The sequence below is a fragment of the Triticum aestivum genome, chromosome 6B, assembly GCF_018294505.1.
Source record: "Triticum aestivum cultivar Chinese Spring chromosome 6B, IWGSC CS RefSeq v2.1, whole genome shotgun sequence".
NCBI classification, from domain to species: Eukaryota; Viridiplantae; Streptophyta; class Magnoliopsida; order Poales; family Poaceae; genus Triticum; species Triticum aestivum.
The window spans coordinates 33,903,636-33,930,135 of NC_057810.1; the positions used below are offsets into that span (position 1 = coordinate 33,903,636).

The 26,500-nt window shown below is 44.8% G+C and overlaps 4 protein-coding genes across 8 annotated transcripts; 1 reads left to right on the forward strand and 3 right to left on the reverse strand.

Moving 5' to 3' along the window:
* Positions 1-2,218: 2,218 nt before the first annotated feature.
* Positions 2,219-11,184, forward strand: LOC123138719 (uncharacterized; the record flags this gene model as incomplete). Its single annotated transcript, XM_044558628.1, has 5 exons — positions 2,219-2,343; positions 2,586-3,598; positions 3,655-5,018; positions 8,763-8,790; positions 9,237-11,184. Coding segments are annotated over exons 1-5 (4,368 nt in total), but the record flags the coding sequence as incomplete, so codon positions are not given.
* A 2-nt stretch (positions 11,185-11,186) lies between these two features.
* Positions 11,187-13,932, reverse strand: LOC123138720 (uncharacterized; the record flags this gene model as incomplete). Its single annotated transcript, XM_044558629.1, has 2 exons — positions 13,873-13,932; positions 11,187-13,538 (listed from the first exon to the last, which is right to left on the reverse strand). Coding segments are annotated over exons 1-2 (2,412 nt in total), but the record flags the coding sequence as incomplete, so codon positions are not given.
* Positions 13,933-18,073: 4,141 nt separating this feature from the next.
* Positions 18,074-19,586, reverse strand: LOC123135571 (disease resistance protein RPS2-like). The gene has a single exon (XM_044554687.1). It carries the CDS (start codon positions 19,584-19,586, stop codon positions 18,324-18,326), a length of 1,263 nt encoding a protein of 420 aa, XP_044410622.1. The 3' UTR covers positions 18,074-18,323.
* Positions 18,074-24,525, reverse strand: LOC123135570 (vesicle-associated protein 1-3). 5 transcript variants are annotated; one of them, XM_044554685.1, is made up of 10 exons: positions 24,295-24,525; positions 23,425-23,587; positions 23,213-23,293; positions 22,981-23,130; positions 22,511-22,772; positions 22,110-22,325; positions 21,928-22,015; positions 21,435-21,617; positions 20,684-21,127; positions 18,074-20,592 (listed from the first exon to the last, which is right to left on the reverse strand). In XM_044554685.1, the coding sequence occupies exons 6-10, from the start codon at positions 22,304-22,306 to the stop codon at positions 20,107-20,109; spliced, it is 1,398 nt and encodes a 465-aa protein (XP_044410620.1). In that variant the 5' UTR covers positions 22,307-22,325; positions 22,511-22,772; positions 22,981-23,130; positions 23,213-23,293; positions 23,425-23,587; positions 24,295-24,525; the 3' UTR covers positions 18,074-20,106. The 5 variants fall into 5 exon arrangements, with proteins under 5 accessions (XP_044410620.1, XP_044410618.1, XP_044410619.1 ...); XM_044554683.1 differs by having other exon boundaries at positions 22,981-23,134; XM_044554684.1 differs by lacking the exon at positions 23,425-23,587.
* Between the last annotated feature and the right edge of the window lie 1,975 nt (positions 24,526-26,500).

Genomic DNA, 26,500 nt, shown 5'->3' on the forward strand with positions numbered 1-26,500 from the left:
CAAAGTCTCTCCAAGGTCCTTGATGGAGCTGGTGATCTCAACCACCCTCATGGCAAATTTATCCACGGAATCACTTTCATCCATCTTTAGACTTTCATAATCCCTCAACAGAGATTGTAGACGAGCCTCACGAACACGGCTGTGCCCTTGGTGAAGTTCCTTGATCACCTCCCAGGCTTCTGCTGCTGTATTCTTCCCGGATACATGACGTGCTTCATCATTGGGGATGACAGAGTAGATCGCAGACATGGCCTACCGATCCTTCTTATATTCTGTACCTCCCTTCTTATATGCATCGCCTCCAGGATCGATCGCATCCCAGATTTCGTGAGCCTCCATGGCGCACTCCATCTTGATCTCCCACATAGCATAGTCCTCTCCCTCTAGCCGCGGAAAGGTCGTCGGGGGTAAGGTTTCTTTCTTCACCGCAGAACTGCCTCCCATCGCAAGCTGCTTGGTCTTGCTATCGTCGTCACCCATTGCTCTCTCGTGATCGAGGATCTAGCAAGGCTCTGATGCCAATTGTTAGAGCAAATCAATCAGCTTCCTACTGTATGTAGGCGACCTGCACAAGAACTCACGAGAGGAAAAACTACAGAAGAAGATATTCAACGATGGCTCCATCGCCCTCCTTCCTATTCTTTGCTTTATATAGGGGTTTACAATGAATTCACGTCCAACACGGCACACATACTTGCCCGACACGACGTGACCCTGATAAGCAGGTTTAAACTCTCCTATCTCCTTATTTGATCGATTCCTAGACGCACACGATACTTCCGAAACTGTTTTATACTTCAACAGTTCGGTTACAACCAGACTCCTAACACAATGTGCTTTCTCCTAACAACTAGGAGTATACACTAAAATAAATTTTGCATTTTAGGAGCGGGTGCCATGCCACCCCCACTGGATCCGCCCCTATAAGTTATTAGTAATAAACAACACCAACAGGACATGTTTCCGTACCTATAAGATAATCTCTGGCTCGTCATGCTATCACTTTTTCCAACAGTTCCCAAAAGATATGGCCTACTTCCTGTACTAAGATGCAGGTTCTCACCCTCATGCTGAACTGAAGGAAGTAGTAGTCCAGGTTACCTCTTAAAATCTACTCCTGCTTGCAAGAACAAAAAACTGATTTTCCTTCCAGAAATTTCACTTCATACATTATAGTTAGCTTTTCTAGTAAATGATTCCTTGGTGTCGTAACTCGTAATGTACATTAGCTAATAGCTAGCTACGCACTACACTATTGCAGTAACTATGTTTACTGCTTAATTTTGTCCACCGTTTGACAAAAGCTTGCACTTTCCTAATATATGGCAGGTTTGTTAGGAGAAGAATTGGGCAATAATTGTGTGACAATCCCTACAGATGATTCTGGCACCCTGTCTGTATTCGCTTCAGATCCCCCTTAAGCTAGCATATATCATCTCCCGGTGAACCTGATGGTGCAGACAGGATTAACTCTTGTGAAGATGCAACTTCACCATAGCGTTACTTTCGGAGGATTACTATCCTGCCTGACGGACCATTTCTTGTGTTTTCCTTGCTAGTGATGGTCTCTGTTGTCGTTAGGAAGGCCAATCAGGATATACGTGCAGCAAAACATGTGTAGATACATCCGTATCTAGAAAAATCAAAGACAAGTAATTCGGGGCGGAGGGAGTATTTAGGATCATGTTTGAGGTGCAGCCTCTATGCCCAAAACGACACTGCTTGTTAAGCTAGTGAATAGTAGCCTCATACATAAGTTGGTCAACTAACAGTAACGGGATGACAGACGAGACAGCAAAGCAAACAACCCAGATTTGTCTTTACCTTTATATCCCTGTGATCTTTAAAGCAGCAAGCAAAGAATCTAATGATGGATGTGGTGTGTAGAAGCAAAGAATTCACAGCTTTTGTTTTTGAGAGAGAGAGAAAGCAAAGCAAGCACAAGGAAAGCAGCTAATGTGTATGCTTATGCATGGCCCGTTTCCCATACTAGCTAGTTAAGCTTATATTCGTTTCTCGCTACGCGAGGGAGTGCAACTTTCAGTTTATTTGTGTAGCGTATCAAGGTCAAGACTTGTTCCAGTGCATCAATTAATCAAGGTAACTACATCCATCCTTTGCAATCTCCAGATTGATTAATTGCTTCTCCAAATTTATACCTTCCTTGAACAAAGCATCATGTCATAACTTCTCCAAATGATTGCGTCGGTCTCTTGTGCTTTATTAAGGAAAGGAAGGAAATTGGATCTGGAGATTTCTGTAGACTGTTCTATGGGTTAGATATTCGGAACGGAACTGCTAACACTTGAAGGATTGATTCGATTCATCATGCCTAGACCAGAGGTATGTAGTTCAGCACACATGCACTTCAATCTTCAGTGTTTAATGCTGCAGATTTCTGACTTACTTGATTCCTTTAGCTAGTGAGCTCATTGGACCAGGATCTTCATTAATTAGTAGTTTCCTTCCGTAGGAGCTTTTTCATTTTTACTTATGATGCACCTTGTAGTTTGAAATGAAAGAATTAAAGAAACAAAGATAAAGTGATGAACCTCATTTGATGTTCTTATGGTTGAACATTGCAGGAGATCAAGATCCAAGCAAAAAATATCGATGCTGCAGCAGGAGAGATAATTGGCATTATGGAGGATACAAGCAAAGGAAATGTGATCTTGGTCGAAGGTTGGCATGGGTTTGGGGCATCAGCAGCACTCAAGGCAGTAGCGCAACGTCTGAAATCATCGAAATCAAAGTTTGACAGGGTTATTCATGTGGATTGTTCGTTGTGGAAAAGCATGAGGGCCCTGCAAAAGGCAATCGCGGAGGAGCTGGAGCTTCCGCTGTCGGTGATGGCCATCTTTGATTGGTGGGACGAGGAGGATGATTTTAATTTGATAGACGAAGGCTCTCGAGGGGTGATAGCAGATATCAGCACAGAAATCTTCAGAAAGCTTGCTAACAGCAGATTTGTAGTGATATTTCACAATGGGAGTGACAAATACATTGATCTGTACGAGTGTGGTGTCCCAGTAATACCAATTTTGAATAATAGGGTGCTGTGGACCTGGCACGGGAGGTTTCGACCTAGTTTTGGCAGCACCAGAATCTGGAGAGGAGGTAAGGGAATGGGATACATGGAGCTGAATACGGATGTTGTTGTCAACTATTCTCATGATGATTGCATCCGTGATGAAGCATTACTGGAAGAGGCCAAGGAGGTTGTCACTTATTTGCGTATTCCAGAGCCTTACATGAACCATATGATTTTTGAGAAGTGCTTCCAGTACGCCTATGCACTGGGATCTCTCAGGCTCCCCGACCAGGGGAACTTGGGGTACTGGGAGTCGAACTGGCGGAGGCATGCTTCAAACTACTTGGTATGCGATGGGATTATACAAGGGCAAGGTGATACATCAGCATGGGGAGTTGCCGATGCTCTAAAGAGAAACGTGCATTTGGATTGGCTTCTGGACTCGAGAGAGTCGGCTTGTGATGACATTCGTCGTCACCTGCAGCTGCAGGGCAGACTTCATGACCGCTGGGTTTTGGTGGCACACAAGGGAGATAAGGGCCTGCTACCTGATGATATTGGCATGGTGTAGCTCGTTTGTTGATTAGCGTGGCTAACATTCAGTTCTTGCCGGATGTGGTCAGATGGTGTTATGAGGGTATTGCTTACATGTTGAATGTCGAGTATGAGGACCCGGACTTGTTTCAGGATTTTGAGGAGCTGCTACCTATGGATACCTCTGAGGGGGGAGGTGCTTCTGGGAACCGTGGAGATGACGCACCCGGTGATGGTGACAGGGGTTCCAGGCCTGTGGATTCGTCTAAGCCAGCAGAGTCTGCTCAGGGGAAAACACCGGTTTCGGCACCGTCCAACATGCTTCAGCTTGGCTCCGTAGGGGCTTTCTCTGCGCCTCCTCGTCTTTGGAGTGATCGTGTGGAGTTGGATGATCCGTCTGAGCATGTGCCACCGGTGATTTCGGAGGTCTTGAGGGCTGAGGAAACGGACAGACTTTCTGCACAGGAGGTTGTTTCTCCTCCTTCATCGCCGGTACCGCGGCTGGACATGACGACTCTTTTGGACGACTCGGCGGAGCTGGCCGGGAGTACGGTCAGGTCCTTCTCTGCTTTGCCGGTGCTCGGATCGTCGGGACTCAGGGCCAGCGCAGTAGTAACGACCACTCCGGAGGCTCGGCGGGCCTCGGATGGGTCTAGCGGGCAGGAGGCCCGCGCACCGCGCTCTCCTTCCTTGCCGGCATCAGAGGTGGCTACTGATCTTCTGGGAGGGTCGGCTGTTGGTCAAAGACCGGTGTCTTCACAGGCCAGTCCGGCCTCCCTGGCTAGGGAGGCCTCCTCACCTCTTCACGCCGCCGTTAGTGCGCCAGGGCAGGGGGTAGTCGGCTCACCGGCCCCCACTGTGTTAGGTGGGCTGGGTGGAGCCACTGCAGCTACTGCCTCCTCCTCGGTGCGCGGCGTGTGGGCTGCCCCAGAGCCAGCTGCTGGTGGGTCGCCTGTTGACGGGCTGCAGGTGGCGGCGCCGACTTCTTCTCCTGCGCTGGTGTCGGCGACCCGGGGCGTCGCTGTGGGGGGAGGGGCAGGAGGTCTCTCCCCTTGCAGGGCTTCCTGCGAGGAGGTCATCGCCTTTGGTGGTATCCCGGACCCTGTCACCCAGGGAAGGCGGATCAGCGGGAGGTTGCAGGAGCAGCCGGACGTCGATGACATTCAACTGCGGTGTGCTTTGAGGGCTGCCAAGTTGCAGGACGTCGAGACCACCACCGGTTTGTCTGTTATTAAGTCAAATTCCATTTTGCATTTCACTGATAATGAAATCATCCATAATGCAAATCAACTAGGAATTTCACTTGGTAATAATGATCTTCAAATTGCTAAATCAGTTAACGACATTCTTGATTTGGAAGCTGAGCGTGCGGTAGATATGATTCGTCACATAGCTGCAGTTAAACCAATGAATGATTCGGAGATTGATGCGCTTGGGGTTAGGGTTCTCGATGGTATGTGTGCCGATCTTGACCCTGCATGTCTCGAGGTAGAGGAAGACTCACAGCCTGAGACGTCTCTTCATGTAGATGAGCCTTTAGTGCTAGAAGTTGAGAATGAGGGCCATGTTCAGGTTGATGGTCAAGTGAAGCCTAAGCGGACATGGAAAAGAAAGGTTTATCCAGTTTCCGCAGTGCGTAGGAGTGCTAGGATCCGTACTGCCAAAAAATTTCATGATGACTTATGAGAGGCATTTTCTGGAATAGCAGAGGTCTTAGAGACTTGGCTAAAAGGAGGTTTCTAGCGGATGCTTCTCTTGAACATCATTTAGATTTTATTGCTTTGTCCGAGACTGGAAGAAGCAATTTCACTAATCAATTTCTTGCCACTTTGTCTGGGGGGGTAGATTTTGATTGGCATTGCCTCCCACCTCGGGGAAGATCCGGCGGGGTTTTACTTGGGGTTAAGTGTGAAACGTTGGAGGTTCGGAGCGTAGTTATGGGCGAGTTCGCTGTCAAGTTTCGGGTTAGATCTAAGGCAGATGGGTTTGATTGGGCTTTGGTGGCAGTTTACGGAGCTGCACAACCAGAACTCAAACCAGATTTCTTGGCAGATTTGGTGCGCATCTGTGGTAATGAACAGTTACCTCTCTTAGTGGGAGGGGATTTCAACATTATCCGAAGAAAAGAGGACAAGAATAATGCCAATTTTGACGGTCGATGGCCCTTTATGTTCAACACTATCATTGAAAGTTTGGATCTCAGAGAGATCGAGCTCTCGGGTAGGAAATTCACTTGGGCTAATTCGTTACCGGTCCCGACCTTTGAGAAACTTGACCGTGTGCTAGCTAGTGTCGAGTGGGAACAGAAGTTTCCCCTGGTAATGGTGCAGGCTTTGACTCGAGGTGTCTCGGATCATACACCGCTACTAGTCGACTCCGGAGTTCAAAATTTCGTGGGAAACAAGAACATTTTCTCGTTTGAACTTGCCTGGTTTGAAAGAAAAGGGTTCCTCGAGTTGCTAGCTAGAGAGTTGGCTATGGACTCGGAAGGTAGGACGCCTATCGACAGATGCCAATCCAAGATTCGTCATCTCCGTCGATTCCTTCGTGGCTGGGCTAAGCACACGCATGGGATTTATAAGGTGGAGAAGGACATACTTCTTCTAATCATTCAAAACTTCGAAGCTAAAGCAGAAACCTCTATCTTGGATTCCAATGAGTTGGAAACAAAGATAGATGCAGAGATGCAGCTTAAAAAGCTTCTCCGTGAGGAGGAATTGAAGTGGGCATTGCGAGCCAAGGTTCGCAAAATCATAGAAGGCGAGGATAACACTCAATTCTTTCACATGATTGCGAATGGGAAGCATCGTAAAAAAAGAATTTTCCAATTAGAACAAGATGAAGGGACGATAGTTGATCAGGATAATCTCAAAGATTATATTACCAATTATTATAAACAGTTGTTTGGTCCCCCGGTAGAGACTTTCGTGTCGTTGGATGAGTCTAGGGTTGAGGATGTGCCTCAACTTGAGACTGCCGAGAATGAGCTCTTGACTGCTCCTTTCTCGGAGAAAGAGGTGTTTGAGGCTATTACTCAAATGGAGAACAACAAGGCTCCAGGGCCGGACGGGTTTCCGGCGGAGTTTTACAAGAAGTGTTGGCATTTTATCAAGGGAGACTTGATGCCCATGTTTCACGAGTTTTTTGAGGGGCAGCTTCAATTGTTCAAGCTAAATTTTGGGACGATAACTCTTCTGCCTAAGAAGACAGAGGCTGTTCGGATTGAGCAGTTTCGACCCATTTGTCTGCTAAATGTGAGTTTCAAAATCTTCACTAAGGTGGGGACAAACAGGCTTACACAAATAGCACACACAGTAGTTCAGCCGTCCCAGACAGCTTTCATGCGGGATAGAAACATCCTGGAAGGGGTTGTTGTCTTGCATGAAACGCTCCATGAAATCCACTCCAAAAAACTTGATGGCGTAGTTTTTAAAGTGGACTTTGAAAAAGCATATGATAAAGTCAAATGGTCTTTCCTTCAACAAGCTTTGCGTATGAAAGGTTTTGATTCGGCCTGGAGAAATCAAATTGACTCTTTAACGCAAAAAGGGAGTGTCGGGATTAAGGTGAATGATGACGTGGCTCATTATTTCCAAACACACAAGGGGCTACGGCAAGGAGACCCTATGTCACCGATCCTGTTTAACATAGTGGCTGATATGCTGACTATTTTAATAGGTCGGGCAAAGGATGCAGGACAGGTAGGTGGCCTGGTTCCACATCTAGTAGACGGCGGGATATCCATTCTTCAATATGCTGATGATACTATCATATTTATGGAGCATGATATAGCGAAAGCAAGGAACATGAAGCTGCTGCTTTGTTTATTTGAACAATTGTCTGGGCTTAAAATCAACTTCCACAAGAGCGAATTGTTTTGCTTTGGAAGAGCAAATGATGACCGGACTCGTATCAACAATTGTTCGGATGTGAATTGGGTTCTTTACCATTTACGTATTTAGGTATACCCATTCATCATCGTAAGCTAACTAATATTGAGTGGAAATGTATTGAGGATCGTTTTGAAAAGAAACTGAGCTGTTGGAAAGGAAAGCTCATGTCATATGGAGGTCGATTAATTCTGATTAATTCGGTCCTTACTAGTATGCCTATGTTTCTGTTATCCTTTTTCTTGGTTCCGGTCGGAGTTAGGAAAAGGTTAGATTTCTATCGATCTCGATTCTTTTGGCAAATTGATGAGCTTAAACGGAAGTATAGACTTGCGAAGTGGGATATTATCTGCAGACCTAAGGACCAAGGTGGCCTAGGTATTGAAAATCTGGAAATCAAAAATATATGTCTCCTTAGCAAGTGGCTTTTTAAGTTGTCATCTGAGACGGAGGCCACTTGGGCACAGATTTTACGCAATAAATATCTCTTTGCTAAAATCTTGGCTCAGGTGACTGTGAGACCTTCCGACTCGCCCTTTTGGAAGGGTTTGATGAGAGTTAAACAAATCTTTTTCAACAAGACTAAATTTATTGTTGGGAATGGTACCACGACGAGGTTTTGGGAGGATACGTGGCTTGGGGAGACCCCACTAGCACTTCAATATCCTTCTTTGTATAACATAGTCCAACGTAGAGGTGCCTATGTTGCTACTGTTTTACAATCCGTTCCCCTCAATATCAACTTTAGGCGGACGCTTGTTGGAAATCGTTGGGAGGCCTGGCTCCATCTGGTTCGTCGTTTAATGGATGTCCGGTTGTCTTCTCACCCTGATCAGTTGCATTGGAAACTTACTAAGAACGGTGTGTTCTCGGTCAAATCAATGTATCAGGATGTCATTAACTCTACTGTCATCCCTACCTCCTTACATGTTTGGCAAGTTAAGGTACCCTTACGTATTAAAGTGTTTATGTGGTTTGTGCATAAACAAGTCATTCTGACTAAGGATAACCTTGCAAAACGTAATTGGGTAGGTCCGTCTCGATGTAGCTTCTGTGATCATTCTGAAAACATCAAACACCTCTTTCTCGATTGCCCGTTGGCTAAAATTCTGTGGCGGTCGGTTCATATTGCTTTTAATATTAGTCAGCCCACCTCTATTAGTATGTTATTTGGAACATGGCTAGATGGGGTGGATTCTGACATTGCAAGACACATTCGGGTTGGCGTTTGTGCACTTTTGTGGGCAATATGGAATTGCAGAAATGACTTAGTCTTTAACCGATCAACAAACATTCACTTTTTGCAGGTTATCTTCAGGACCACGGCGTTCATCCGTATGTGGTCGCTACTCACTCCGACGGAGGCCAGGGAGCGTTTGGTTACTGCGTCTACCCGATGGGAGATGGTAGCTCGGGATATTTTCAACCGGTTTGGATGGCGGTCATGTAATAGGATAGACATGTAGTGATCCTATTGTTTTGCCAGCCGGTTGTGGCTTTGGGCTTTTCTTATTTACAGATTTTGTTATAGTTTCTACTATGACCTTTCGGTACTATGATACTGGTTTATCCTTTTAATAATATGAGCCGTATGCATCTTTCTGATGCAGAGGCTGGGGCACGTCCCCTTTTCCAAAAAAAAAAAAATCCTTCTTCGTCATACCAGAGGTTGAACACTGTAGACGGCTTAGAGGCCGTAGCCTGATGACGACATTACCAGATGGCATATTCCAACATTCACACAGCAGCAAGCTGCGTGTGTTACATCTCTCTTATTGCAGATTCAGTTTTGAATCGCCTCCCTTCCTGTGTTGCAGCCAGCTAAGATTCCTCCTGCTAGATACATGCAGTAGTATCGCATGTGATAAGCATCCAATCCACAACGAAGACATGTCATGCTTCCAGAAGCTATGGGTGCTGCACCTGAGTTATACACGATGGTATCGATTACTATCAGAAGAGATGATGAACTTTATGGCTGACCTCAGGGAGTTGTATGTAGAGGGAGATTGGGGCATAAATGATTTACGTGGCAGGGGACCTTCCCTTGTCAAGGTCCACGTAGAATCATGGAACTACTTTATTAATCATGCACCATTCCCTGACCTGTCCAGCGCAAGCTTCCTCAAGACGATCATCCTTGACAATTGTTTTGAACTGGAACAAGTTGTCCCCGGCGTGCTGCCCCCATCGCTTGAGTCATTCACCTTCAAAACTAGATCTTATGGCACCAACACATCTAGCATTTCCTTCCGGGGTTGTTCTCAGTTGAAGAGTATACTACTGGTAGGAAAAATGGAGAGACTCGAGGAGCTGGACCTCTCGGGCACAATAGTGAAAACCCTTGACCTCAGGGAAGTGATAGCCCAAAACCTCAAACGTCTCATCTTGCTGGGCTGCGAGAAGCTCTGTGCAATATTATGGCCATCAGAATACATCATGACAAAGGTTTTGGAGGTACTGCACATCAACACCATACGATCTACATCACCTGGCCAAGCTAATTGGGAAGAAAAACCCAGGGATCCTATTGCAGCTATGGGGTCATCATCTATTCTTGTTGCTACTGCTACAGATCTGGGCATCAGTCCACATGCACCATTTGAAGTTAAATGGTACATCTCTGCAACGGATACAAGGATCCTTAGGTCGCTTGAACCGATTAAAAGATATATTGAGCAGAGTCATGTATATATGGAAATGGGTTCATCTCCTACAAGTGGTGCTACTGCTGGTGACAGTGAAGTTGCTCAAGGAATCCGGAGTCTGTGTCAGCCTGATAATTATTTATATGCAAGGGATGCCTTCTTTCAAAGGGACCTACAGGCTGGCGCTGATAATGAAGGTGCAATCAGCTGGATGTGGGCTTGCCCAGCTACTCCTACTCCAAGGGCTCAAGACTGGTATGTTCACATACAAGATAAGCCCGAGGTGAAGAGGGGACTACTACAGCAAAAACAGAGCAACACTGAAGGAATTAATGTTGGTGCCGTTTTTCCTGGTTTCATAGTTAACAATGCTCGCATGCTTCACGTGCATGATAGCTCATCCATCACTTGCATCACATGCCCTCAACCACAAGGTTCATGCTGGAGGTGGCTTGAATGGTGCCGAGTCGAGAGATGTCCCAAGCTGCGTACTGTCTTTTATACTCCCCAACCAAGTAAGGGTGATAGCTTCTGTTATGAGTTGGCCACATTCTGGGCATCTGAACTCCCAAAGGCATGCTACATCTGTGATTGGAATGCAATACGTATGTTTTCCTTTGCACACATAGTACTATTGCACCTGGACCATTGCCCTAGACTCATACATGTGCTTCCCTTGTCTGACTCTCTGGACACTTTGCCTCATATGGATACCCTGGAGATTGTGTGTTGTGGTGATCTAAAGGAGGTCTTCGCTCTGGATCCTAAGAAAAAGCGCCAGAGAATTATAGGATGCCCCAAGCTAAGGCGCATTCACCTGTACGAGCTCCCCAGCCTGCAGCACATCTGTGGGAGCAGAATATCCGCGCCCAACTTGGAGACCGTCAAGATCAGGGGTTGCTGGAGCCTTAGGAGCCTACCAGCCGTCAGCGGAAACAGAGAGAAGCTGCCTAGTGTGGACTGCGAGAAGGATTGGTGGGATAATCTGGAATGGGACGGGGTGGAGGCGAATCACCACCCTTCGTTCTATGATCATAACCACTCGTCACACTACAAGGCCCAGCAGCAAAGAGGCACAGTGATGGATGAGCTATCATGCACGTGAAGCATGCGAGCATTGTTAACTATGAAACCAGGAAAAACGGCACTAGCATTAATTCCTTCAGTGTTGCTCTGTTTTTGCTGTAGTAGTCCCCTCTTCACCTCCTGCTTATCTTGTATGTGAACATACCAGTCTTGAGCCCTTGGAGCAGGAGTAGCTGGGCAAGCCCACATCCAGCTGATTGCACCTTCATTATCAGCGCCAGCCTGTAGGTCCCTTTGAAAGAAGGCATCCCTTGCATATAAATAATTATCAGGCTGACACAGACTCCGGATTCCTTGAGCAACTTTACTGTCACCAGCAGTAGCACCACTTGTAGGAGATGAACCCATTTCCATATATATATGACTGTGCTCAATATATCTTTTAACCGGTTCAAGCGACCTAAGGATCCTTGTATCCCTTGTGCAGATGTAACACTTAAAGTCAAAGGACGCATATCGACGGATGCCCTGTTCTTTAGCAGTAGCAACAGGACTAGATGATGATCCCATAGCTGCAATAGGATCCCTGGGTTTTTCTTCCCAATTAGCTTGGCCAGGTGATGTAGATCGTATGGTATTGATGTGCAGTACCTCCAAAACCTTTGGCATACTGTATTTAAATGGCCATAATATGGCACAGAGCTTCTCGCAGCCCAGCAAGATGAGACGTTTGAGGTTTCGGGCCCTCACTTCCCTGAGGTCAAGGGTTTTCACTATTGTGCCCGAGAGGTCCAGCTCCTCGAGTCTCTCCATTTTTCCTACCAGTAGTATACTCTTCAACTGAGAACAACCCCGGAAGGAAATGCTAGATGTGTTGGTGCCATAAGATCTAGTTTTGAAGGTGAATGACTCAAGCGATGGGGGCAGCACGCCGGGGACAACTTGTTCCAGTTCAAAACAATTGTCAAGGATGATCGTCTTGAGGAAGCTTGCGCTGGACAGGTCAGGGAATGGTGCATGATTAATAAAGTAGTTCCATGATTCTACGTGGACCTTGACAAGGGAAGGTCCCCTGCCACGTAAATCATTTATGCCCCAATCTCCCTCTACATACAACTCCCTGAGGTCAGCCATAAAGTTCATCATCTCTTCTGATAGTAATCGATACCAGTCTGTATAGCTCAGGTGCAGCACCCATAGCTTCTGGAAGCATGACATGTCTTCGTTGTAGCTTGGATGCTTATCAGATGGGATATTTCTGCAGTTGTTCAGCTGAAGGAGTCTTATCTGGCTGCAACACAGGAAGGGAGGCGATTCAAAACTGAAGCCGCACCAAGAGAGATGTAACACGCGCAGCTTGCTGCTGTATGAATGTTGGAATATGCCATCTGGTAATGTCGTCATCTGGTAGATGTTGCTATCTGGTAAGATGAAGCAGGATGTCGCCTCAGAAAGATCCATGCCAATATTATCAGGTAGGAGGCCCTTCTTGTGTTGCACCAAAAGCAAGCGGTCATGAAGCCTGCACTGCAGGTGGCGAAGAACGTCATCATCAGTGCGGAAACGAAGCCAATCCATAGACATGTTTCTCTGTAGAGCATCGGCTACTCCCCATGCCGAACTATCGCCTTGCCCTTGTATAATCCCGTCGCACACAAAGTAGTTAAAAACATGGTCCTCCCAGTTCCCCCAACCGAACCAACTGACAGATCCCAGTGCATAGGCATACTGGAAACACTTGTCAACTATTATATGGTTCATGTAAGGCTCTGGAATACCCATATAAGCGACAATCTCCTTGGCCTCTTCCAATAGTGCTTCATCACGGATGCAGTCATCATGAGAAAAATTGACAACAACATCAGTATGCAGCTCCATCTTTGTCCGTTTACGGAAACGTATGTATTTGGATTGAAACCTCCCGTGCCAGGTCCACAACACCTTGATACTCAAAACTGATGTTACCGGAACACCACACTTATACAGGTCAATGTATTTGTCACTCCCATTGTGAAATATCACCACAAATCTACTGCTAGCAAGCTTTCTGAAGATTTCTGTTCTGATATTTGGTATCACCCCTCGAGAGCCTTCGTCTATCCCACTGAAATCATCCTCCTCGTCCCGCCGATCGAAGATGGCCATCACCGATGGTGGAAGCTCTAGCTCCTCCGCGACCGACTTTTGCAGGGCCCTCATGCTTTTCCACAGCGAGCAATCCACATGAACAACCCTGTCAAAGTTTGATTTTGATGATTTCAGGCGTTGAGCTACTGCCTTGAGTGTTGCTGATGCCCCAAATCCATGCCAACCACGGACGAAGATCACATTTCCTTTGCTTGTATCCTCCAAAACGTCCAGTATCTCTCCTGCGGCAGCATTGATATTTTTTACTTGAATATTGATCTCCTGCGATGTTCAATAAAATAAATAAAGATATCAAAATGTGGTTTTATCACTTTAGTCTTGTTTCTTTACTTCTTTCATTTCAAACTAGAAGGCGCAGCATGACTAAAAATGGAAAGGTTCCTACGAATGAATACCAACCACACATTTTAATGAAGCTCTAGCTCACTGCTCAGTAGCTAGCTAATAAACCAAGTTGCAAATTTGCATCATTAATCACTGAAGTTCTAGGTGTGTGATGGACTACCTTTGGTTTAGACATGATGAATCAAATCAAAATCAATCCTTCGAACGTCAGCAGCTCCGTTTCGAATCTCTAGCCCATAGATCAGTCTACAGCGTTCTCAGGATCCAATTTCCTTCCATTCCTAAATAAAGCACAAGAGATGGACGCCATCATTTGGAGAAGTTATAAAATGATGCTTTGTTGAAAGGAAGGTGTAAATTTCGAGAAGCAATTAATCAATCTGAAGATATGCTAATATATACAGAGGATTGATGTAATTACCCTGGTTAATTGCGGCACTGGCACAACCTTTTACAACCTTTTATATACAGAGGATTGATATGCTACACGTAGTGAGGAATGGATATAAGCTTAGCTAGCTAGTATGGGAAATGGCCCATGCATACCCATACACATTAGCTGCTTTCCTTGTGGTTGCTTTGCTTTTCTCTTTGCTTTCCCTCTCAAAAGCAAAAGCTGTGAATTCTTTGCTTCTGCACATCAGGACCCATCATCAGGTTCTTCGCTTGCTGCATTTAGTGGTCACAGGGATATAAAGGAAAAGATAAATCTGCGTAGTTTGCTTTGTTGTCTGTCATGTCATCCCGTTAGTTGACCAACTTATGTATGAGGCTACCATTCCCTTGTAAAGGTCATGAATAATAATAAATCTCGCATGAGAAAGAGTATTAAAGTAGTTCAAGTTATATATACTTGTATCATTATTTCATATAGCCATACGAGTGGATTTCATTTTCGACCACATAATCTTACCACAGTCAAATTGACGTGTGGACGCCTAGTACAAGACTTGAAAAAAAAGGCATGCTTCAGCATGCCGGTAAAATCTAACAGCAGTCCCTTGCTGCAATTATCAGCATTATCCTGTTAATTGCTGCAGTTAACAGCATGCCGGTAAAATCTAGAGAAAAGTATACTTTTCGTCCCTCAACTCTCGGCGAAGTCTAAATTTAGTCCCTCAACTTCAAAACCAGACAAGTTGCATCCTAAACTTTTAAAACCGGACAAATTTGGTCCTTCGAATCATCCAAAGCAGTATTTGGCGATGATGTGGCCTGGTTTTGATTTAATTGGATTGGGTTAGCAAAGGGGCCCACGGTTCAGTGACTATCTAACAGAGGGTTAGGACTTGCCCTAATCCTACCTAATGCTACGGGGCTGGGTCTAGACTAATCTTGTTGTGTCAGTCTCGCCAGATTTAGCCGCCTGTGACTAAAAGCTGCAGCGGAGACACACTGGGAGGCCACGGGAGTAGGTGAGGAGGGTCTGGGAGGCTGCCCCTTGCTCTCCCATGGCTAAGTGAGGCTACGCCCGACCATATGGTCGCCAGAGCGACGGCGGCGAGCTCGTGTCATGCGTTGGAGCAGCACGGCGGCGCTGTGCGGTGAGGTAGCTATTGAGCTTGGGGAGGTGCACAAGGAGAGATGAAAGGACCGGGGAGGTAGCTACTGAGCTATGGGAATGGCATGGAGAGGATAAGAAATCATCCTACTAGGTTCTCAAGACAGGATAAAAGAAATTGTCCGTCAGACAGGATACTTATCCTCAGAAAGTAACATTATCCTAGAAGAGTTATTAATCGTGTTTGCACCATCAGGTTCACAAGAACATGATAGTTGCTAACTTGAGAGGATCTGAAGCAGTAATTGCTAGTTGGAATCAAGTCCAAGCCAATTCCAATTCCTGTTTGGATGTGGAGTGTTTGTTAAGTAAATTTGTACATATTCGCGAAGTCATAATAATCACAACCCGATTATGAGCTTTCCTACTATACCTAGCTGTTCAGAGAAGTTGGTAACTCATTTTCATGATATTCATACATAATATTGGTTATAAATGTTTTGGGCTCCCATTTTATTTCGCAACACATTGCCTGCCTGAAGGTTTTTTTTTACAAATTTTGTTTTGATGCTAAAGCTATTCAGGAAATTTAGCTGACGTGCTGAGTTGTGTTTCAGGCAGATGTGCGTTGTATGATCTCTGATGTCTCCCACTAGAAGAGAAGGAAGATAAAGAAAGAAAAGGCATACAAAGGTGTGAAGCAATTGAAAGCCAGTCTTAATATAGGGAACGTATTCCCCTGGCGCTTTCATCACATGGCGGCATTCTTTATTCCTTCCTTGAGTTCCCGGCCTGATGTGATCATGTGAAGGGCAACGTTGAAGCTGAGCGGTGCGGTGGCGACTGGTGAGCTCATCACTGTACCTTCCTGTGGGCGCTGCTTCTGCACGCTAGCATCAATTCAAGTAATTCCTGGAGGGAAATTAATTTAAGAGATTGCCTGCCCATGCTACAATTCCTTACTGAAAATGACTAGAGTACCTTCAGGCCTGATGGCGACCTCCCTCGTCCTTGATGAATGTATCCGGCGTCACTCTACATGCTGCTGATGACGAGCCATCAAGTACGAGCGAGTGTGCATGTATTGATTTCATACAACAGATTGAGCAAGTTACTATGAGCTAATACTAATTAATCCCTCTGTCCCAAAATAAGTGTCTGGGACAGAGGGAGACTTTGTACTAAATAAGCGAGACTTATTTTGGGCCGGAGGGAGTAGGTATTAGCTCTGTCTCGACACTACATCAATTTATCACTGTATTGATTTTATTTTGCAGCATCCTTTAGTTTTTGTTTTCATATTGTGTTCTGCACACATACACCCGTGCCAGTTCATGTATTGAGATGGATTAAAAGCTTTGAGAATGATAGAGAAATAAATGAAGAGCACCATGCGTGTGCATGCTGCTTACATGCATGTTCTTCCTGTGTAATGTCGTGGTGTGTGATTTGTATGCTATGGCCTGCTTACTGTAACAATAATCAAACTATCACTCGCACTTCTGCATAAGGTCCCTTGTGCGGCATATGAATCCGTCGCATGATTTAGGTCCCTTATCAGGCAGATGCTTGCAGTTTTATGTTGCGTTGGTTCTCCTGTAAATTTGCCATGATCATTCAAACTAGCTCTATTTGCACACAGATACACAGTTTGATCATTGCAAACTCATTCATTTCTAAAGTAGTAACACATAGCAAAAAAGATTGTACGCAATCTATCTACATTTATGAAAAAAATCATCCGGACACCTGCCTCCCATACTGCACACTATTTGCAATCTACCTTTATTTGTGATTTAGTTATGAAAAAATCATCCGGACACCTGCCTCCCATACTACATATTATTTACATATACTAGCGCATCTTTTCCATCAACATTGAAATCTTGGCCATTTAATTCTCAATAAGATCCGTCACAAAAAAGATCTTGATAAGATGATTTGTGCTGAGTACCACCATTCGACACTATCCAATGTATCTATTTATCTTTATTTATGAAAGAAGATTCGTCCGGCTACCTACCTCCCTTGCCGCCCATTATAAGAGATATGATACATATCCGTAGCTCTGTGGATGCCATATATACTTCCTCTTCCCATGCCACTAGTTAAGTGGTCCGCTAACATACAACACTCCTCGCCCAAGCAACATGTTACATCTCCTCCTCGTGTTATTGCCTTATCGATTGCTCTATTGTATGCATGGGAGGCGTCGGGATGTCCCCAATGATCTATCGCGTCCTCGCTCCTGTTGGCTACAAGTCCACAACTGGATCCTGGCAGCTGACATACAGAGCTGGTGAAACTAGTCGTACACGCACATCCGCCATCTACAACCGAGCTCTCTTGAACGACCGAGTCATGTGTCGTCATTGTCTGGTCCTTGGCGTGCTCGTACTGCCTTGCCAGCCATCATCGACAGTGCAGCTCCGTCTGCCTACATGGACGGTTGTGTGGAAGGAGCAGACCCGCATCTTCAAGGAACAGCTACATCTTCAGTGTGGTTGCAGGACGAAATCGAACGTACCCTCTTGCTTTTGTGTGTTTTCGGTATAGATGGCCCAAAAGAGGTGAAAATATAAGTCTTTCTAGAGATTCTACTATCGACTACATACCCAGTAAAATGAGTGAATCTACACTTTAAAATATGTCTATATACATCCGTATGTAGTCCATAGTAGAATGTCTAAAAAGACTTATATTTAGGAAGGGAGGGAGTAGTAGCTAGTATACAACAAGTCAATAAATACATACATAGTGTTTTTGGTGCTTTTAACATTCTCTATTGTCACTTGTATCCTAGTGTTGACGGAACAAGTTATACTATCCTGGCTGCAGTGCAGCAACAAGTTTTATCAGACTGCAGCCAAAAGTTTTATCAAACTTGGAACAAGAGGGGGTGCTCCGCCAAACCCCAAAAGCAAAGGGAAGCATGTACACGGTATAAACATGACAGAAATCTCAAGCGAAGGTATTAAAAAAAATGTCACAGCTGCACATCCTAGCTGCAATAATTTGAATGTGGTGTTTTGCTTCTTGTGTCTTAACATGAGACCATGAGTGTCCAGGAGAACGCTACATCTACTACATGTAATGCACTAACAACGAAGGTATTAACTGAATATGTCGTAGGATTTTCTGCCAAATTTAAGAGCGGGTTGCAGGAAACTTTTGACACCTTCTTCGCATTCCAATGTCTCCTAGCACTGAGCATCATCAAACCGTAGCCAACTGTCCAGCTGGAAAGGAAGACTCTTTGATTGCTGTGTCCCAACAAACCGTAGCTCCTTCAGCTTTAGTGGCAAACTGTCCAGCTGGAAAGGAAGCCTCTCCAATTTTGGACAATTGTCAATCACAAGTCGCTCTAGGGATGGGAATTCCATACCCTTGTCCCCAATAGTTTCCAACGAGTAGTTACGAGTAAGACTGAGACTCTTGAGGCAACGAAATGTTTTTGTCTTGTCCTGTCCATTGCACAATTTGTCACCATGGCACCTCATAAATGCTTGCACTATACCAGAACAGGAAACTATATGAAGTTGTTCAAGGCGAGGCAAATACATAACCCAAGAGAGGTGCAATAGCCGTCTGCAGTAAAACAATTCCAAATGAATGAGCCTTGGGAATATAAATGCTGGAGTTGCTCCCATCCACTTCATCTCTCTCAAGGATCTCATCATAGTTAAGCTGAGGTTGTTGAGAGCACCAAAACAGTTGTTTGGTTGTTCCGTATCATGTCTTACTGTTATTTCTCGAGTGTCAATTTCTTCACTGATATCCAGTTCATACAAGGTCCTTTGTGCAAAGTCGGTTGATAAAATATCATTGAATGTACCTACGTCCAGCAGAGCCAAATATCTAACAGGGAGGTTCGCTTCTCCTAGTGACTCAAGCTGAGCAGAACCTTCGACCACAATACCAAGCGCTTTCAACTGAGGTAGGGTGCCCAACTCTCGGAATATTGACTCAGGTAGGGATAGGGTAGATTCTCTTAAGAAACTCCTCAAGTCTGTTACCTGCAATGCTTTAAGGCTAGACACGACACCAGCTGGTATTCTCACGTAACCACCAGCAGACCATAGGTACAAGAACTTGAGGTTGATGAGCTTTCCAAAGGAGCGAGGCACTTCAGTTGCCCCAAATTCATTTCGTGACAAATCAAGGTATTCCAGCTTTACCAAGGAACATAATTCTTCCGGTATCCTCTTGACGTTGTTTCCGCTCAAATCCAGATATGTCGGTGAACTGCAATTCTTAATTGCTTCAACAATTATGCTTTCATCCAATTTGTTGTTCCGAAGGCACAAGATCCTCAGTTTTATGGGATCAAGATTGAACCTAATAGGAATCCTGTTGAACATCAAGGAGATGCACTCAGCTTTGTTCGAAAGGATAATAACTTTTTTTGTCTCTGCCACCTGGTGCAGCCACAATCCATTTGTCATTGTTCTCACCAAAGTCATAAGATATCCATAAAGCCATATCACGAATCACATCATGCACTTTAACATATCCATTATATTCGCAGCCCTCTAGCATACAGCCGTAAGGTCAGCTATCAAACTATATGATTTTTGGAAGGAAGATTCTATATCCTGCTCATTCACTAGACCTAAGCCCATCCAACATTGAGCAAGGTCAACTTTGCGAATCATCGCATCCTCTGGCCACAATGCACAAGTCAAAAAACAACATCTCAAGGTGTCGTTTCTTAAATTGTCATAACTAAACTTCAGCTGCCTAAAAACATTAGTTTCCATACCAAGTTCTATTGGGTCTTTGTCGTCAGCGCATCATGATTGCTGCATATATTGGATGGCAGTTTCCCATTGATACTCATCTTTCCAATACATTGCCTTTCCAATAGTTATCAAAGCTAATGGCAAGCCTTTCAGTTCCCTCATAAGTTCTCTAGCAAGAGCTTCAATATGGGGACTAGAAAGAGTTTCTTCACCAATATTTTCTTCAAATAGCTGCCATGCCTCATGCTCCTGCATATATGCGACTTTTAACTCTTTCTTGACCTTCATTTGGCCACAAACTTTTCTTAATCTTGTTGTTAGCACCTGGACCCCATATTCCAATCATTCCAACTGTGGGTTCATCCTTAATGAAGTGGAGAGCCTCTTGAAGGTTACGGTTCTCAGCTGACATAGATGGACCAGGCATCTCTTGGACAGGAGGTGGCATTGACTCAATTGCAACAGTACTGGGGCAACTACTGAGACATTCTTGAACCTCGCGAAGCTTCTCACATGCCAGGATAGTAACATCCTTCTTCAACTTACAGTCCACCGAGATTACATGCATAACATCAATGATTTTGGCCACTTTTTCCAGCCATCTGTCGACCTCATTTGTTGATTTCTTGCCTTCTCGCTCAGCATTCTTAATCTTCTGACATACATCATTTTTTTTCGCAATCAAGTCTTTGGTGGAATCCTCGAGACTTCCCACAATTCTTTCCTCCTTCAGGTTTAAAAATAACATGCATGTATTAGTACTCATTAAGGGACAGAAGATGCTTACAAACACATTAAGATCGGTCGCAATTGATCACCTCGGGAACTTCCTCAACTAGCATGTTGGTGCCTTCTCTACTCTTGCAGTTCTCTTTGGGCTTCGTAGGCACATATACAATCATCAAATCCACCTCATCAACCACTTTGCCGGCCTCTTCATGGAATATTTTTTCAGTGATATCCTCATCTCTAAGACCCTCGGGCACTTTCGTGCTCTGGAAGATGATCTTGTCAGCATTCTGGGTAACTTGCGGTGCCCTCTGCTGTGGTTGCAATGTTATCTGAACAAGATACTCGTTGCATCCTGGTGTCACAATGCCTTTGTCTGGCCATATGGTGTACTGCTGGCTTGGTCTTTCAATTTTGAAGGCAAAAGAGGCCTTTGTCTTGTTGGATAGCTTAACTGACCATGACATCTCCTCGTTAAGCTTAAGCTCGAGCGGCTCAATACGAAGCATGTCATCGTCCAGATAGGCGCTTTCCTGCGAGAAAAGAGAGAGATGCGTAATCGGAAATTACACTTTTTTTGGAAAATATGTATAATTTAGGCTACTAGGACAGTTGTCAGACGCAAATTTGGGATTATGCTAACCTAGCAGGGTTAGGATTAGCTAACCAATGTATTTTAATCTAGAACAAAATTAACACAGCCTGAGAGTTGAATAGTTGACTATCCCACACTTCATTAGCTCTCTGATCTCAATAACACTGTTATCTCCTTTGATTTCAAATGATGCATTCCTTTCCATAGTTTTGATTACAAGGTATCTTAAACTAGCTATAGCTTACCTGGCCAGTGTGCCCATCCATACTTTCAGATTCACCCAGAATGTTTATTATCTCCAATATGGAAGGTCTATGTCCTGATTCTTGTTGCCTGCAGCGTACCGATATTTCAATGCATCTAGTTACTTGCCGGTATTCTAGTAAGGTCGGTGGTTTATTCCACCTGTGTCTCCACCTTCGAAGTACCTACATTTAACAAAAGGCTAATTATTTATGATAATCCCAGAATCTTACAGTACCATTTTCTAGTTCAAGGCCAGACATTAGACGCATAGTGTGTGTTCGCCACAGCGCCTTAAACTAATCCATCCATCCACACACGTGTGATATGTATGAAAAAAAAAGATGTTGTTTAAAGTAGATATATGCCATTCAGTACTATACTATGCAAATTAAAGCATGAACAAAAGATGCAGGCAAAACATTCTTGCTGTTCTAAAAAGTGAGAGATATCACTTAAATTATTTTTGTGAGGGACGCTCTTACACCCCGTTACCAATTCTGTGATTATGACACCCAAACTGTATATGTCACACTTGAATGAAGTTTTGCCATCTTTCTCGTATTCTGGAGCGAGATATCCTCTGCAATAAAATACAATAGTGTGATGCATTATGACACAAAGTAAATGTGGGGCTGTAATGATAGAAACTGTAAATAATGGTCCTTGTAGCTTACGGTGTTCCAAAACGTTGACCCGTAGTATGCGACATTTCATTTGATCTTGACAACCCAAAATCAGTAATTTTTGGAACCATATGATCATCAAGTAATATATTTGGTGGTTTAAGATCCATATGAATAAAAAAAATTCCTCGTGAAGATAACACAGACCCTTGCAAATTCCAGAGATTATTGCATAACGTGGTTCCCATTCAAGTCCCCTTAATTCATCTGTAGAATAATAAATACACAAAAAGGTAAGAAGTTATGTTAAACTTCATACTGAGCAACGATGGAACATTTTAGATGCAAGTCTGTCACTAAGGTTGCTCTGGACTTGAAAACTGAGCACTAGTCCAGGCAGTAAGGTAAAGAAGTAATAAAGAAGAGCTGCATCAATTGCAATAAGACCTTACCAGTAATATGCTTATCAAGACTTCCATTGCGGATGTACTCAAAACAGAGCAATCTTTCTCTTACGCTTACAAGGTTAATTTCTCCCGCCTCTTTTCTCGATGTATGATGTGTATTAGAACAGAAGCCAAGAAACCGGACTACATTTTGATAGTTGGTGTTCATCAGGCTATTAAACTCACGGCGAAATGACACGTCATCAATTGTGATTTGGTTGACTTCAATCCTCTTGACAGCAACAATAATCCCATTTTGGAGTTCACCCTATTAGTCAGCATTTAAATGATGGTCAGCTTACAATACCAAAACAGCAGGTGAGTTTCCTGCTGTAATTTTAACAATAAATGCAAGTTCTTAATATTAAAGGATACGGAACAAAATAAGATGAATAGGTGGTACTTTTTTTTTATCGAACTAGCGACATTATACTGAACTTCATATCTTTATGTATGTTCTCAATGGTGAACTGTACCTTGTAAACCGCTCCAAATCCACCCTGACCAATTTTTCTGTCGTCGGAGAAATCGTTCGTGATGCTTTGTAAGAGTGCTAATGGCAGATCCTTGGGTTCCTCTTCTCCATTGAGTATACGCTCCAGCAGGGTTTCGTCCCCCATTCAGAACTAGCTACACGGTGTTATTCAGAACTAAAGCATGAAAACAAATTAGTTTACTTGAGGCAAAGAGGCCTGCAGAAATTGGTACCTGCTAGAGATTTAGTCCAATACTGCATCTGTACTTAGTGGTCTAGTAGGAAGCACGAAGTGGAACTGCTCCAATCGATGCCTGCACAAGCAAAAACACACCTCTTACGGTTAGTGTTGCAAAAAGGGGGATACAACAGAAGCAGAAGCTGAAGCTGAAGCTCAAGGAGATCGCCGCGTTGAGCGCCAATGAAAGGAAGAGGAAGGGACAACGTTAGCAGCTAGGCGAAACGACGACAGGTAGCCGTTGTTTTCCTCTCGCCCCAACATGTGCGCTGCTTGGCGACGGCTGGCTGACTCTAGAAGCACAAGGAGGTTGGCGGCAAGGAGGAAGAAGGAGAGGCGACATGAACAGCTAGCCGCCTCCGATTACTCCCTGTGAAGTGTGAAATCGACATCAATCAAAGCGAAGCATTCATCAGTTCCTCCCCGAGATTAATAACTAGCAACAACATGAAACAGGGGAGGTGGTACCCCAGGCTTTGTGTAAGGAATGGAATGGATGCCTGCTCAACCAGGTGTACCAAAGTTGATGATCCTCTTATCCATCCTACAGACCCAGCACTCAAATGCACAACCAACACTAGTAACCACTAAACGCACGCGTCGTTCAGAATCAGAGCGGTGATACTAGCAGCCGCACAGAGCGAATACGCCCAACATTGAAAATTGGAAACATGAGATGTCGCAAACAGCTGCACGCCAAATCCATCATCTTCTTCCACGTCTCCAATCTCCAAATCACCGCGGACTAGCCGTCAACAAAAGCAACGCACCCATCCATTGCTCCCCAAGACTGATTACCGACAGAGAGAAAAAAAAAGAAAAAACAGGGGAGAGGAGGGCGCCCCCGGCTCGCGGACCGAGCGGGCCCCCGCGTACCAGTGGGGACGCAGCCGCGATCAGATTGACCTAGAGTTGTACAGAAAGAATCGTACTGTACTTGTGATCTAGAGTTGTGCAGAAAGATTCTGTTTTGTGCTTGGGAGGACTAGGATAGCAAAGATCTAGTACTTATCTATTAGTACAAATCGGATAGCAAAAGGAAAATGATGCAACAAATCGGAGGTTTGTAACTGTTACCAGGTGAGAACAAGTTGAAGAAACTGAAGGTGCTGATGCTGTTTGGGCCGTGCAGTGGAGAAGGAAGGAAGCTCGGACGCCGGCGGCGCGTTCGCCGCGAGGAGAAGGACGGAAGCGAGGAGAAGGACGCCGGATGGATCTGGCGTAAACAAAACAAGGGGGCCGTCGCCGGGTCGTCGGCCTTCGGCCTTGTCTCTCTGTCTCACTGTTCCGTGGACCCAGCTCCACGTCGCCTCCAAGGATGTGTGTCCCCTCCCTCGTGGCACTAACATGAATGAAGCCAATCAATAAGGAAACACCACTAACTATATGCTTATAAATACAAATGTCACGTCTGATAATTGTTACTCAGTGGAGGAGAGAAAGTGTTTTCTTTTTCCTTCTTAATTAAAATGCAAAGTCTTTTTCATGCGCGCACATCGATGCATCGATGGTTCTCATGGGCTGCTCCCCTCCATCCAACAGATTCAGCTCGCGGTCGGCGATTCACCTCTGACGCGTTCGGTAGGCTGCATTCCCCTCAACCAGGCCCGCGCGGGATGAAATCGGTCTGTTTGGTTGTCTGCGTTTACTGTTGGGCCTGCATAGCACCAACTTAGATGGATGGGTCAGATCCTGTTGAGCATACCTTGGTTTAGTCCAGCAGTGAGTGTTCTGTGATGTAGACATAATGCTTTCACTCAAAGAAACATAGAGACAAAAATTCACTGTAGGTCCTATAACTTGCGCCCATGGTCACTTTAGTCCCTGTGGTTCAAAATACCCAAAATACCATCCCTCAACTTGCTCTAGGGGTTCACAAATAGTCCATTATACGATTTCTTGTACGTATGCGCTGATCTGGCCTCAGTCAACCCGTGGCACCTGTGCGCTGACTGCCATGTCTTTAGTCCGCCTGAATACGAAGGGTAGCAGTTTTTTTGCAAAAACGCCAGTGATTAAAAGAGCCGCTCCGACCCCTGGTCGGACCGGTTCCCCCGCTCGCTCTCTTTTCCCCTGTTCGTCGTCGCAGCCCAGGTGGTTATGTCAAGGTCGCCGGCGTGGGCGCGTGTGGCGACGGCGCCATGAGCTCGTCGTGGGACGCTGAGCCGCCGCCGTCCGCGCCGTTTGGGAGGGGCCTGCCTGACGTCCCTCTCGCACCCACGCAGCGTCAGGACCATGCCTCGCCGCCCCTCTACAGTACGTCACCATCATCGACACCTTCTCTGATCGATCTGTCGATTTTAGCTTTGGGAAAGAGTGCGTGTTCGATTCGATTCGATTACGCACATGTGTTAGGGTTTGGGCTATTTCTTTCCCCTTTGTCACAGATGGCGTATGCGTGTAGGGTTTTAGAAGTGGATTGTGAACTTAGTGTCAGAGAAAAATTAGGGTTTACTGTGGGCTTTGGATGGGGTGTTTGCAATTGAATTAGTGTTTACATAGCAAAATTAGGGTTTGATGTTGTGCTGGATATCTTAGGGAAAGACCACACCCTGTTAAGTTGGCCAAAAATGTTTGCTTTATATGGCCTTGTTGTTGATCATATGGCATTTTGTTTATGAGATGACTGTTTGCTTGTCAGATCCGCCCAAAAAACATGCTTTTGACGTGAAAGATCATATATTTGTTTAGTGGAGGCCATGAATCCGTGCTTTTGTTCTGAAAATGTCTGAATTTTGTAATTTCTGAACCTGTCTGAAATATCTATTTCTGAACATTGCCACTTTGCTTGGTTTGGTGCAGTTACATTGTGTCTATTTCCTTACTCAGATGCTCTCAAATATCATGCTTGGTTTGGTGCAGTGTCTGCATGTCTTAATTTATCAGAAATGGCTGAATTTACTACTGTCTATGTCTGTTATAACTGTCTGAACATGTCTGTTTTTCTGGTCTGAACATTGTCACTTTGATTAATTTGCAGGACCCCTAAGCAACCACTTCTCCGTTGAGGTCATATATGGTGGCTATTTCCTTTGTGTAGGCAAGCATAGGGATTACCATAAAGGCCACTCCATTTGGTATGACTACTGTGACATAGATAATTGGACACCTACTGTTGTTGCTAGTCTAGTGGAGGAAATTGGGTATGAGTTTGAGGGCACACTACTAGGGAAAAGCCTAGTAGTAGCGCGGGTTGAATAGCTAGTAGTAGCGCGCTACTACTACGACGCTACAGCTAACTTGTAGTAGTAGCGTGGGTGCGCCCGCGCTACTACTATGTCTG

Bases quoted from the DNA above. Each gene is read 5' to 3' on its own strand.
- LOC123135571 (XM_044554687.1), bottom strand. From the start codon at position 19,586: ATGACTTTGGTGAGAACAATGACAAATGGATTGTGGCTGCACCAGGTG.
- LOC123135570 (XM_044554684.1), bottom strand. From the start codon at position 22,306: ATGGGAACCACGTTATGCAATAATCTCTGGAATTTGCAAGGGTCTGTG. The intron at 22,016-22,109 runs GTAAGCTACAAG...ATTTTATTGCAG, and splicing joins GGTCAACGTTTTGGAACACC to AGGATATCTCGCTCCAGAAT. The intron at 21,128-21,434 runs GTAAGCTATAGC...CTTTTCTCGCAG, and splicing joins TGGATGGGCACACTGGCCAG to GAAAGCGCCTATCTGGACGA.